At 39.0% G+C, this 13892-nt stretch overlaps 1 protein-coding gene across 1 annotated transcript in view; it reads right to left on the bottom strand.

Moving 5' to 3' along the window:
* WDR70 (WD repeat domain 70) overlaps nt 1–13892 on the bottom strand; it is a 516881-nt gene that overhangs the window by 418063 nt on the left and 84926 nt on the right. The window contains exons 6-8 of the mRNA XM_006876935.1: nt 12683–12704; nt 7025–7051; nt 2188–2201 (exon numbers count right to left, since the gene is read on the bottom strand). Coding sequence (XP_006876997.1) covers nt 2188–2201; nt 7025–7051; nt 12683–12704 — 63 coding nt within the window. The remainder of the gene's footprint in view (nt 1–2187; nt 2202–7024; nt 7052–12682; nt 12705–13892) is intronic.

The raw sequence follows: 13892 nt of genomic DNA, 5'->3' as shown, positions 1-13892 counted from the left end.
TCCCTCCTGACAATATGTCCAAAGTATGAGAGACAAAGTTTGCCAATCCTGGCCTTCAAGGAGCACTCTGGCTGCACTTCTTCCAACACAGATCTGTTGGTTCTTTTGGCAGCCTATGCCACTTTCAAAATTCCTCTCCAATACCATAAATCAAATGCATCAATTCTTCTACATTCTTCCTTATTCACTGTCCAGCTTTCATATGCATATTGAAAATAACATGGCTGGGGTCAGGTACACCTTAGACTTCAATCTGACATTTTTGCTCTTCAACCCTTGAAAAGGGTCTTGTGCAGCAGATTTGCCTAATGCAATATATCATTTGATTTCTTGACTGCTGTTTCCAAGAAGAATGAAGTCCTTGACAACTTCACTGTTTTCTCCACTAATAAGAATGTTGTTCTGTTGTGCATAGGGTCGCTATGAGTCGGTACCAACTCGATGGCATGTAACAACTACAACAAGACCAGAAGGAATAGATGGCTTCCGGTTACAACTGCTCTAAAAGGGATCACAACAGGAGGTACTGGATAGAGTAGGAGAAAAATGCAGAACAAAAGTGAAGTTTATAAAGAAAAAGAAAAAGGCCAGAGCTACAGGTTGGTTAGAGACTAATGGAAATGGAGAGACAATAGCCCTTACTCACCCCTTCAGGGCTGGAACTGAACTCACCCTCAGGACTCCAATTTCAGCCAAACAACACACAGGTCTATAAGGAAAAAATTAACACCAAGAAGGTACACACACCTTAGAACAATCAACCATAAGAAATCAAAAGGGTATTATCTGCCTAGGGATAAACCTTAGAAGGCAAAAAAGGATAGAAAAGAGGGATGAATGGAAATGGTAAACACAAGATGAAATGGGAAGACTGCTGTTACATTGTGAGGATTGCAATCAATGTCTTGAATCAAAATGTGTATGAATTGTTGAATGGAAAACCAACTTGCTCTGAAACTTTCAACCAAATCACAATACAAAGTTAATAAAAGAAAGAAAAGGAAAAAAAGCATTTGAATGACCATGCACATACTTTGAAAAAGATATCTTAGAAGTAATTAAAGCATTTTAAATGCCAGACGCACTGAGAAATGGATTCTGCTTTAGATTTTAAGGTTTATCAACATGTTTAACTCACTTAGTAAATTATGTGTAATGCCCTGAGCGCTATACTGTCAACATTTATCGATTAAAAAAGCATATATTCATGCCAAAAATTTTTCCCTGAGAAAATCCGTATGGAGCTTATATTTGGATATACTGGTATTTGAAATGAAAAGAAAATTTTATTTGTTTTTAGCAATTTTTGGCTACATATCTGAGAGGAGAACTAGACCCAAAATGGTAGTTATTTAAACATAGCATGATTTTTTTTTACTGCCATAATTGCATTGGCAATCCTCATTGCTTTTTTTTATAACAGAATTATAAATTGATTAAAATAATTTAATTTGCTGCTTCTTAAATAGAATTAATGCATCAAACACTTATCTATTTATAAGTGTACTGCTTCTTGCTGTTTTTGGAGTTAAGAAAATGTTCTTGCAAACTCCTCTGTATGGTTAGCAATTCTTGGAATTGCCTAAACAGCACACAGTAATACTTTATATGTTTACATAGGCTCCTAGATAGATCTGTTCTCAGAATTTAAAAGTACTGGTTGAAGCCATGACATTTGACATGAAATTTAAAAATTAATACTCCTAGAGTATTAGAATCCCCAGAAGACTGGTTTTTATTCGGTATCTCTTTTAAGCTGATTTGGTTACTATCCTAGCTTAATTCAAATGATTTTTTTTTTTAAGTTTTTATTGTGAATTATGTGATAAGTTTACATGGGAGAACATTAGCTTTACATTCATCCTATCGTATATTGTTTCACTGACATGATTACAATCCTCTCCAAGCATCATCAACCAAAGGGTATATCATGCAAGCCTGTCTCCTGGTCATCAGAACACAGACTCACTCCATCTCTTCACGTCATCATCTCTGCCTCCATCTCTGGCATCACTGTTTCTCTGGGTAGGGTCCCGCATTCTGCTCTTCTCCCTTGATGGTCCCAGGGATCTCCACTCCTGGACTACAAAGTCAACTACTCCCCTCCTTGTGCCACACAACATCTACCTTTACATTTCCAACCTCACAGCCAGTCCTGATAGCAAATAGTCACTATTGTATCACAACAGTCCTATCCCCATCTCCTTTCATCAGCCCCACTCAGACAGACTGGATACTACTCAGTGGAGAGTCTATCCTTCCTCCGCACCCTCTGGATCTAGGCTCCCTCTTGAAAGCTTGTAAGCCAATCAATTCTTGCCTTTGTAGCCCCCCATCCCCATTTTGGGTAGCCAATGTCAAAGTAGCCCATCCCTGCCTACCCTGTGTACCGAGGGGGTGGGAATGATCCTCACTGTAAAGATTTGTTCCCTCTTTTGAGCTACTGCATCCATAGGTGTAGGTCAAGTTCATCAAATTGTATACGATTACTTTTTTTTTTTCCTCTTCTTTCTTCTTCTAGTCAAGTTCTGATCATCCAGCTATTGAAGCCAGTCAAGTGGGTTTTATCTGCAAGTATGAGTGTTCTTGTGCATCTCCCCTCACTTCTTATGAGCTGGGACACTTCACTCTCCATGCTAGACCTCTATGGCTATGTCACAGCCTCCAGCCCAGGAGTCCCAAGGTCTTGCCATACTGCTGGCCAATCAGGTCTGCACCAGGGTTGACAGGAGACTATTGAACATGGTCTGACTCGGGTCACATCTTCACTGCTGTTTTTCCCCAACTTCCCCTTTATCGGTGACCAACGAGGTCACCAGCAATATTGGTTTTTATTCGGGCATGTCTTTTAAGCTGATTTGGTTACTATCATGGCTTAATTCCAGTGATTTTACACAGCGTATTTTGGAAGAAAAATTATATTAGGAAAAACTATTTTCAGATTGACATATCTATTCTGTGCTATATTTAGCAGTAGTGTGCATCTTGCTTGCTTTTGATGATTTGAAGGCTTTTGTAAGCTGTAAGGAAAATATCAAGTCACATGAAACCAATTTCTTGACTCATATAAAGAGAGAAAATCCATTCAAAAACCGTTCTGGCATGAGTAATACGGGGTAAGCATCTCTATTCCTAAAATAGTTAATATAGCAGTTTAGATATTATTCTAAATGGAACAAGAATTCAGCATTTTGAAATAATAAACTCATTAAGTCTCACCCTCCAGAAAATCCTCTGTGGCACCACTAAGCCGTATTTCTAAACTGCAAACCTGCCTTTGACTGACTTGCTTAGAAGGAATCTGGTTCCCTGTTACCTACAGGAAAAGGCACATACTCAGTGATGGGCTGGACTCACTCCCTGCCTTTTCTCATCCTCTACTGATGCTTTCTGCTAAGCATCCTGTACTCCAGCAATCCTCTGGATGATTATACAACTTACGGGTCAAATTATATCCCTTTCGTGCATGAATTAGGGTGCTCTTAATAATTATGCTGTCGTCGTTGTTCTTGTTAGGTGCCATCGAGTCAGTACCAACTCATACAACCCTATGCACAACAGAAGTAAACATGCCCGATCCTGGGCCAACCTCACTACTGTTGCCATGCTTGAGCCCATTGATGCTTCTACTTTGCTAATCCATCTCATTGGGGGTCTTCAGCTTTTTCTCTGACCCTCCACCTTACCAAACATGATATCCTTCTCCAGTGACTGGTTCCTCCTGACAATATGCCTGAAGTATGAGAGACAAAGTTTGGCCATCCTGGCCTCCAAGGGCACTCTGGTTCCACTTCTTCCAACACAGATCTGTTGGTTCTTTTGGCAGCCCATGGCACTTTCAATATTCTCCCTCAACACCATAAGTCAAAAGCATCAATTGTTCTACGGTCTTCCTTATTCACTGTCCAGCTTTCGCATGCACATGAGGTTATTGAAAACACCATGGCTTGAGTCATGTGCATCTTAGTCCTCAAGTTGACATCTTTGCTCTTCAACACTTTAAAAAGGTCTTGTGCAGCAGATTGCCTAATGCAATACGTTGTTTGATCTCTTGACTCCTGCTTTGGTGAGTGTTAATAGTTGATCCAAGAAGAATGAAGTCCTTGACAAATTCAATCTTTTCTCCATTGATAAGAATGTTGTTTATTGGTCCAGTGGTGAAGATTTTTGTTTTCTTGACATTGAGATGCAACCTACATCGAAGACTGTGCTCCTTGATTTTCATCAGTAAATATTTTAAGTCGTCTTCACATTCAGCAAGCAAGGTTGTATCATCTGCATATCGCAGGTTGTTAATGAGTCTTCCTTCAATCCTGATGCCACATTCTTCTTAATATAACCCAGCTTCTCAGATTATCTGCTCAGCATACAGATTGAATAAGTATGGTGAAAGAATACAACCCTGTCACACATCTCTCTTAATTTTAAACCATTCAGTGTTCCCATGTTCTGTTCAAACAACGGCCTCTTGGTCCACGTACAGATTCCACATGAGCACAATTAAGTGTTCCAGAATACACACAATCAAATGCCTTTGCGTAGTCAATAAAGCACAGGTAAACATCTTTCTGATATTCTCTGCTTTCACCCGAGATCCATCAGATATCAGCAATGATATCCCTCATTCCACAGCCTCTTCTGAATCCACCTTGAACCTCTAGAAGTTCGCTGTCAATGTATGCTTGTAGCCATTTCTGTATTGCCTTTAGTAAAACTTTACTCACATGGGATATCAAAGATATTTTCCGATTATTTCCACATTCCATTGGGTCACCTCTCTTTGGAATGGGCACAAACATGGATCTCCTCCAATCAGTCAGCCAGATAGTTGTCTTCCAAATTTCTTGGCAGAGATGAGTGAGTGCCTCCTGTGCCACCTCACTTTCTTGAAAGATTTCAATATTTATTCCATCAGTTCCTGGGGGCTTGTTAAAAGGTGGCAAAAAAAGAAAACTTCTTAGACATTACCAAAACACCATGAGGGAATGAGTTGCTGGACCTGGGGTGTCATGGCCATACTTTGGGGGGTACAGCGTTGCCAATGGCATGTTGTTGTTGTTAAGTGCTGTCAAGTCAGTTCTGACTCACAGCAACCCTGTATAAGATTTCCGAGGAGTGGCTGGTGAGTTTGAACAGCCAACCTTGCAATTCAAACAGACCTTGCAGTCCTTAGAGCATTAAATCACAGTGCCACAACAAGACTCCAGGTGATTCGGACTAATGATATCTAAAGTCTGGTCCTCATGTTAATGACATAACAGTCCACAAAAGCAACATTCTACATCCTACTTTGGTGAGTAGCAACTGAAATCTTAAAAGCTCATGAGTGGCCATCTAAGGCACAACTATTAGTCTCTCCCTGTCCAGAGGAAAAAAAGAGTGATGAAAATTGAAGACACTGGAAACAAGTCTAATGGAATCCACAACCCTGAGTCTCAAAGAATTAGATGGTGCCTGACTATAACTACCAACTAATCTGAAAGGGATCACAGCAGAAGGTCCTGGTAGAGTGAGAGAAAAATGTGGAGCAAAACTCAAAACCATAAAAAGATCAGCTTCCTGATCAGATAGAGTGTGGTGGAACCCAGAGACTACGGCTTAGTCGCTCCTCAGCTCTGGAACTGAACTCACCCGAATGGGTCAATTTTCAGCCAAACAACATATAGCTATATAAGGGGTCCAACAACACTAGTGAAGTAAACACAACATAGAATAGTCAACCATTTGAGATTAAAAAAAAAAAAAAAAAAAAGAGCAGTATTCGCCAAAAGGTAAAATTCAGAAGGGTTGGGAAAGGAGGAGGAATGGAAACATGAAACAGCGGGAGGAAGTGGGAGAAGTGATGTTACACTGAGGGTACTACAATCACTAACGGGAAATGAAGGGTGTGATCTGTTGAATGTAAAACTTACGATGTACTCTACAAACTTTCACAAAACTCACAATAAAAAGTTATATATATACAGATACATATAATTAGATAGATACACACATCTATATATAGGAGTCCTGGTGTGGCGTTGTAGGACTGGACAGCTAACCATAAGGTCAGAAGTTCAAATCCACCAGCTGTTCCTCAGAAACTCTATAAAGGGTCACTATGAATCTCAACTGATCAAAAGCACTTTAACAAAAGTACAGGGATTTCAAGAAGTGCCTGGTGGGTTTGAACCCCTGACTCTGTGGTTCAAACCTAACTTGTGATCCAGTTGTTGTTGTTGTTGTTATGTGCCATCGAGTCGGTTCCGACCCATAGCGACCCTGTATAGGGTTTCCGAGGGTGTAAATCTTTACGGGAGTAGAAAGCCTCATCTTTCTCCCGCGGAGCAGCTGGTAGTTTCGAACCGCTGACCTTAAGGTTCGCAGCCCGATTCGTAACCACTACACTACCATCCCAAAGCACCACACCAGGACTCCATATATATGTAAATGTATATATATTGTTGTTGTTAAGTGCCGTAGAGTTGGTTCCGACCCACAGGGACCCTATATAAGGTTTTCAAGGAGCAGCTGGTGACCTTGAACCACCAACCTTGCAGTTCAAACCCATCTTGTAGTTCAAACCCACCTTGCAGTTCAAAGTCACCTTGCAGTCCAACGCATTAATCCACAGCACCATACCAGGACTCCATATATATAGAATTGGGCTGGGACAGCAAACATAAGTGAGGACTAACCCAAGCAGTCAGGAAGTTATGGATACCTTATTGGATGCAAGCCTACGCACATTTCTTGTGCCTTCGGAATGGTTGAGGTCCTCCCATGTTCTCTCTTGTTGGTGGTCTTAGCCAGGCTGGTCCTCTGTATTCACTTAGCACAACATCCATCTTTTCCTTGTAACAGTTTTAAGAATGATCAATATCCACAACACTTTCTGCACCACCTGACTACAGTATGCCTTGAGAACCTTCTTCACAGCATGGCGACTGAGTGTCCCAAGAAGGACAGACATAAATAAACTACATCACCTTTCCTAATCTAGTCTTAAAAGTCATGGGGCTCCTTTAGGTACTAGCAGTACTACGTTTAAGTGAAAGAGAATGAGATTCCACTTTTTGATAGAGGATTGTGAAAGAATCGGCAGACAGGTGTTAAAGTCACCACACACATAAAAATTTGGGAAAATACAAATTACTGAAATTGGTTCCAGAAATAACAACAAATCTGAAAAAAATAATTACCATAAAGTACATGGAAGAGTGGTTATATAAACCTGTTATTACATGTGGTTAAGTTGGTTCTGACTCATAACAACCCTATATAAGGTTTCCAAGGAGCAAGTGATGAGTTTGAACCATCAACACTGTGGTTAGAAGTCCAGTGCTTACTCTACAACACCACATCAAGACTCTGGTTATAGACCTACTTTCTATAAAAATATCAGGTCAAAACAGTCCCAGGAGAATTGTGCCTAACCTTCAAGGACTAGATAATACTTAGGCAAAATACATACTTCCAGATCATAAGAGAAAGAGGAGAAGAACAAAAAACGTTTTCATAAATAAAAACTATTAATCTATCAAAAATCAGCATTTAAGAAAATAAAACTACAAACTAAGTTTACTTAAGAATAACAGACAAGTCTGAGGGGAAATAAAATTACTAGAACATAAAATTTAGCAATGTGCTACTGAAAAGTAGCACTAGAATATAAAGTGGGGTTAATCCAATGAATATAAGAATGTTTCTATTTTAGGAAATCTATAAATATAATCCATCTAGAAGGAAGACGCATTACAAATCTGTGTTGGAAGAAGTGCAGCCAGAGTGCCCCTTGGAGGCCAGGATGGCCAAACTTCGTCTCTCATACTTCGGACATATTGTCAAGAGGGACCAGTCGCTGGAGAAGGATATCATGTTTGGTAGAGTGGAGGGTCAGAGAAAAAGAAGACCCCCAACGAGATGGATTGGCCAAGAGGCAGCATCAATGGACTCAAGGATCGGGCAGTGTTTCGTTCTGCTGTGCATAAGAGGTCACTATGAGTCGGTACCAACTCGATGGCACCTAACAACAACAACAGTAGGAAGACAAACTCTATAATCATCTTAATCTATGTCCTAAAAAGCCTTTTAAGAAAAGCACAGTTATATATCACTAACAAAAATATAAGTAAAATAAAAATAGATGAAAATTTGTAAATTATCATAAATATTTATTTCTGAACTCAAAATGCCAAATAATGAAAATATTTAGAAGAATTGTCATTAAAAGCAGAAAACAGATAAGGATGCCTTCTATTACCACTGCTATGTGGCACTGTGTAGCAGTGATAGGCGATTAGGCAAAAATAAGGAATTATTGTTGTTCTTGTTGTTGTTAGGTGCCATCAAGTCGGTTCTGACTCATAGTGACCCTAAGCACAACAGAACAAAACACTACTCATTCCTGGTCCAACCTCATAGCATTGTTGTTATGCTTGGGCCCACTGTGCCAATCCGTCTGATTGGGGTCTTCCTCATTTTCTCCAACCCTCCACTTCTCTGATGACTGGTCCCTTCTGACAAAATGTCCGAAGTACAAAAGACGAAGTCAGGCCATCCTGGCTTCCAAGGAGCACTCTGGCTATACTTCTTTCAACATAGATCTATTGGTTCTTTTGGCAACCCATGTTACTTTCAATGTTCTCCTCCAACACCTTAACTCAAAAGCATCAATTCTTCTACGGTCTTCCTTATTCACTGTCCAGCTTTCCCATGCATATGAGGTTACTGAAAATACCATGGCTTGGGTCAGGTGCACTCTAGTCCTCAAGCTGACATTGTTGCTGTTGAGCACTTTAAAGAGGTCTTGTGTAGCAGATTTGCCTAATGCAATTCATTGTTTGATTTCTTGTCTGCTGCTTCCATGAGTGTTGATGGTTGACCCAAGCAAAATGGGATCTTTGACAACTTTAATCTTTTCTCCATTTATATGGATGTTTTGGGCCAGTGGTGAGAATTTTTGTTTTCTTTACATTAAGATATAACCCATATCGAAGAATATAGTCTTTGATCTTCATCATAAGTATTTTAAATTCTCTTCATATTCAGTAAGCAAGGTTGTATCATCTGCATATTGCAGGTTATTGATCAGTCTTCCTCCAATCCTGATGCCATGTTTTTCTTCATATAATCAAGTTTTACTGATTATTTGTTCAGCATACGATTGAATAAGTATGGTAAAGGAATGCAAAAACATACTTACAGAAAAACACATCTAGACATAACAAAAATTAAAATTAAAAAAATTAGAACTGTATTAAAAGAAAACATCATTTTTATGATCCTGGTGTGAAAAAAACTAAGCAAAATATAAAACGTCAATTTCACAAATGAAATAACTGATATATCTGACTATATAAAAACAAAATGCTATGCATCTGGCAATTTGTTGAACTCTTTAAATGAATCAGCTAATTTAATTCTCAAAACAATCCTAAAATAGATATGCTACTCAGTAAAGCTTCTTGAATACCTTTGAAATCACAAGCAGAAATCAGGTTTTGTGTTATGGGCACAAAAAGGTGAAATGCACATCAAATAGCCACCACTTTTAAAGTGCTGAAGTTAGAAATTTTAATGAATTCTTTGTACTGCAAGCTCAAAAAGCAGCCCTGGTAGCGTAGTGGCTACAAACGAGCAGGATGCGAACCTCAAGGTAAGCAGTTTGAAACCACCAGCTGCTCCACAGGAGAAAGATGAGGCTTTCTGCTCCTGTGAACAGTTACAGCCTTGGAAACCCTATGCAGGGTCGTTATAAGTTGGAACTGATGCCACAGCACACTACGACCACCACCACCACCACCACAAACTCAAAAGTTCAACAAATGTATGTTTTGGTTGCTTTTTTCCACAAAAGCTGGCAAGTGCTAAATGCAAAATATTAAAATGGTACGCAGCATTAACCCTGAAAACATATTTCTAAATGTTCTAATAAACTTTAGTTAAGGTTCAAAACAAATCATTCAGCAAATGTTTAAAATTGACCTCCAAATTATAAGTTACATGACTGAAATACTGCAGGAAGGAGAAACAATTTCCTATCTAGTTCTCACAGCTGGTTCCAATCCTTCGATTAGTAACTTTCCCAAGCTACCGCTAAATTATCTCTTCACCATTTGTGCCCTCCTGCAAGCTGAAATCTTGGAGCACTTTTCTCAATAACATGACTTTAGGGTCTGTTAAATAACTTTTATTATATTTGTGTGAGGTCTGTGAAGCTCAAAAAGCATAGTTCAACCTCATACTTCACCAGAAATCATTCTTTCACAAAGAACTGCATGACCTTCTCAATAAGCACAAAGATGGTAATTTTCTATGTTTCCCATAAAATAATGGCAAGTAATGAGCCAACAGAATTTATAGGAACTAAATCATTTATTTTCAAATGCCACCATAAACATACGCCTTATCATCTCCTGACATCCTGTCATTTTAAGACTATTTCGGCACTTCTTCTAAACTGTTGTACATAAGCAGACCTGGAATCTGGACAGGATTATTAACTCTACTTAGAAATTCAGCACATCATCTAACTGTGCAGAGCTCAGCTTTTTGGCTGATTAAAGTTAAACTAGGTAATTCGTGACAATCCATGATATAACATGATTTACATTTAAACATAACTCACATTTATAACTGTGAACACACTAAATCACTGAAAAGTCCCTCTCTAATTTCAGTTCTCTTTATTACTTGCCATGTTGCGAAATACTTTTTGTTAAAACCTTCAGTAGTAGCTCTGCATACTTTTCAAAACAATTTTTATCTGGGAAGGTTTCTACATCATTTAAATTACTGTTCCAAGTGAAGTAATAAAAAAAAAGACTTTAAAAGTTTCAACTATAATTAAAAAGCAAGTGATTTATATGCATTAAGATACTAATTCCTAAAGAGCCTAGCAATATTCATAGCATTTGCAATAGTATTTGTTGTTGTTTTCGTTTATGACATATATATGGAATCCCTGGGACATACAGTTAGCATGGTCAGCTGATGATAAGAAGGTGGGCTCTGTGAGCACTGTAGAAGAAAAGCTCAATGATCTATTTCTGAAAAGTCAGCCTGTGAAAACCCTGTGGAACACAGTTCTACTCTGACAAACTAGTTGGGGTTTTTTTGTTGTTGTTCTCTTTTGTTTACTTTTTAACGTGTGTATTAAAATTCCACTCTTGACCATGCTTTAATCAATGGTCACCAGAGAGCCTACTAGACTATTCACAGGTTTCCTCTGAGTTTCAGTCCTAAAAGGGGGTTTCCCCTGATGGGCTGACTTTTCTTGCCTTGTTGCCTCCAAAAGCAAACAGCTTGTTTGATTTTCAAACCACCTAACAGTCTGTTTTCTTTCTGTAGGTCTTTCTTTCAATAAGAATTTTCTGTTCTCCCAGCAGCTCTGGATTGGTCTGAGTGTCTCTTCAAGAAGGAATGGGGAAAAAAAGCAAAAAGAGGTAATGGGTAGGGCTCAGGATTCCATCTAAGGCCCCAGCTCTTAAGTGCCATTGAGTCTTGTATAGGGTTTCCAAGGAGCGGCTGGTGTTTGAACTGCCGACCTTGCAGTCCAAACAACCTCACTCCTACAACATCACACCAGGACTTCAATTCTACAAAGGCCTAACAAGAAGTCTATTTCCCTGAGCAAATTCTCATTTCCTTTTTAGCAAATTGAATCCGTTATAGGCTGAAGATGGGCTTACAAGCTTTCTGTAATTAAAATTCCCAATATTCATTTCTATCACATATAAATGTCTATTTTACAATAGTAGGCAGGGGAAAACAATATCCACAAGACAGTCAAGATCCTAAACATTTTTGTCCCCTCCTTTACACTCGATATCTGTATCACAGAACACTGTTTTTCCAAGGTTGTGAATAAGTCATCATTTCCCTCTATCCCATTTAGGCATACCTCCCTAATCTTTCCCTATCTTCATTGTTCATCTGAGGAGACTGTGATCACTGAGATGAAGCAAGGCGTGTGGTTTGCTGAGTGTGTACTTGATAGTCTTGTCAGTGGTCCTTCATTCATTTCACAATGAGGAGTTGGGAGAAAAAAAAAAAGGTAGATCCTCTTCAGCAACAGCATGAATCATTAAAGGTTTCATCACAAATTGATGTGAATGGTCTGCCCCTACAAGCTTCACCTGCAACATTGTTTTGTTGTTTTGGGTGTGGAGTCAGTTTGGATTCATAATGAAACTGTATATAACACATTTTGTTTTCACCCACCAACTTTTTAAGTTTTAACTTGCTAAAAATTTTCTTGTTGTTCTTATTAAGTGCAGTCAAGTGGGTTCCCACTCATAGCAAACCTGTATAAGGTTTCCAAGGAGCAGCTGGTGGGTTTCAACTGCCGACCTTGTGGTTCACAGTTCAGTGCCACACCAGGAGTCCCTCAACATCACGTACTCTGTTTTTAAATCAAGGTATCCATTTGTAAACTACTGATTTCTTTGGGACATTGTTCCCATAAACCTTTCATAAAACATCAATGATTTTACCATTCATCCACTCAAGCTTCACCACAAATTTGACATTTGTTCTTGCCTCGATTATAGCAGAATTCATATTGCTCTGATAGGGGCTCTTTTCATACTAATGTCTTGTCCATCTTAGTGCCTCAAACGAGATTTTGCTCAGACATGTTACAACAAGTCAGGTTGAATTTACTTCAGCATAAAAAATAAAAATGGAAATCCATGCATACTTATTTTATAACACACATTTTCCTTGAAATTTTCAAAGACCCCCTCATATCACAGTCTTTTCATATATAATTCTAAAACATAAATACATATTTAATCATTATTCATATAATTTTATATCTACTCTTAAATTCTGTTGCATATTTTTAAATAAAATATTTGAAGCCACAAACAGACACTACAGCCCATGTACCACCAGGTATAAGGCTACACACTGCTGTTGTTAAGTGCCATCAAGTCAGTTCCAACTCATAGCAACCCTGTACAGCATATCCAGGGAGCGGCTGGTGAGTCTGAATCACTGAACTTATGGTTCAAACCGACCTTGCAGTCTAGTGCTTTGTCCCACAGAGCCACAACAGGACTACAAGTCTACACACTCGGAATCCCAAAATAAAGAAGTAATAAGGGGACACTTAAGCCCATTATCAAGGACATAACCACAGAGGGCTAGAGCTGAGAGTGAAGTATCCAGCTGATATGAAGTGAGGGGAGATGCACAAGAACATCCAAACTTGCAAACAGTACATATTTGATCTAGGTTCGATGGCTTGATAATCAGAACTCGACTATAGGATGATGACCAAAAAAAAATTTTTTTTATATAAAAGAAACAAGGTAAATTGCTACAATTTGTTGAACCTGACCCATACTCATGGAGGTAGTGACTCTAAATACCAACAGAGAGGGGAAGGAGTCTTCACATCAAGTATCAATGCTATCCCTCTTCTGTACACAGGGTAGATAGGAACAGGCAACTTAGACATTGGCTGCTAAAATGAGGGGGCAATAAAGGCACTAAGTGACTGGCTTACAAGGTTTTATGAGGCAGTTTAGTTTAAAAGTGGTGGGGGAAAAGAAAGAGTCCTCACTGAATAGTTTTTATCTTGTCTAGATGGGTCTGGTGAAAAAAGTTGGGATTAAGATTCATATGATTCAACAGTGAATAATTGTTAACATGACTAATTGTGACTGTCACAATTGTAAAGATAGAAGTTTTGTATCAAAAACAGGGGAGTGGTTAATCTTACAGTCCAGAAACAGAGGACCCTAGGAACATCAACGGAGAAGAGCTCAAGCATAAGGCGGGAGCTTATCCAGAGAAGCAGTGATGCCAGAGAAGGAGGCAGAGATGGGGTCATGGAGAGAGGGAGCGGCTGAGGACTCTAGATTCATGGGAAGAGAGGGCCTAAGAGCTGGTGGCCAGGAGGC

The sequence above is a fragment of the Chrysochloris asiatica genome, unplaced genomic scaffold (assembly GCF_000296735.1).
Source record: "Chrysochloris asiatica unplaced genomic scaffold, ChrAsi1.0 scaffold00430, whole genome shotgun sequence".
Classification (NCBI taxonomy): Eukaryota; Metazoa; Chordata; class Mammalia; order Afrosoricida; family Chrysochloridae; genus Chrysochloris; species Chrysochloris asiatica.
The sequence above is the reverse complement of the archived record's forward strand: the minus strand, read 5'-3'. Positions and strand labels throughout refer to the sequence as shown.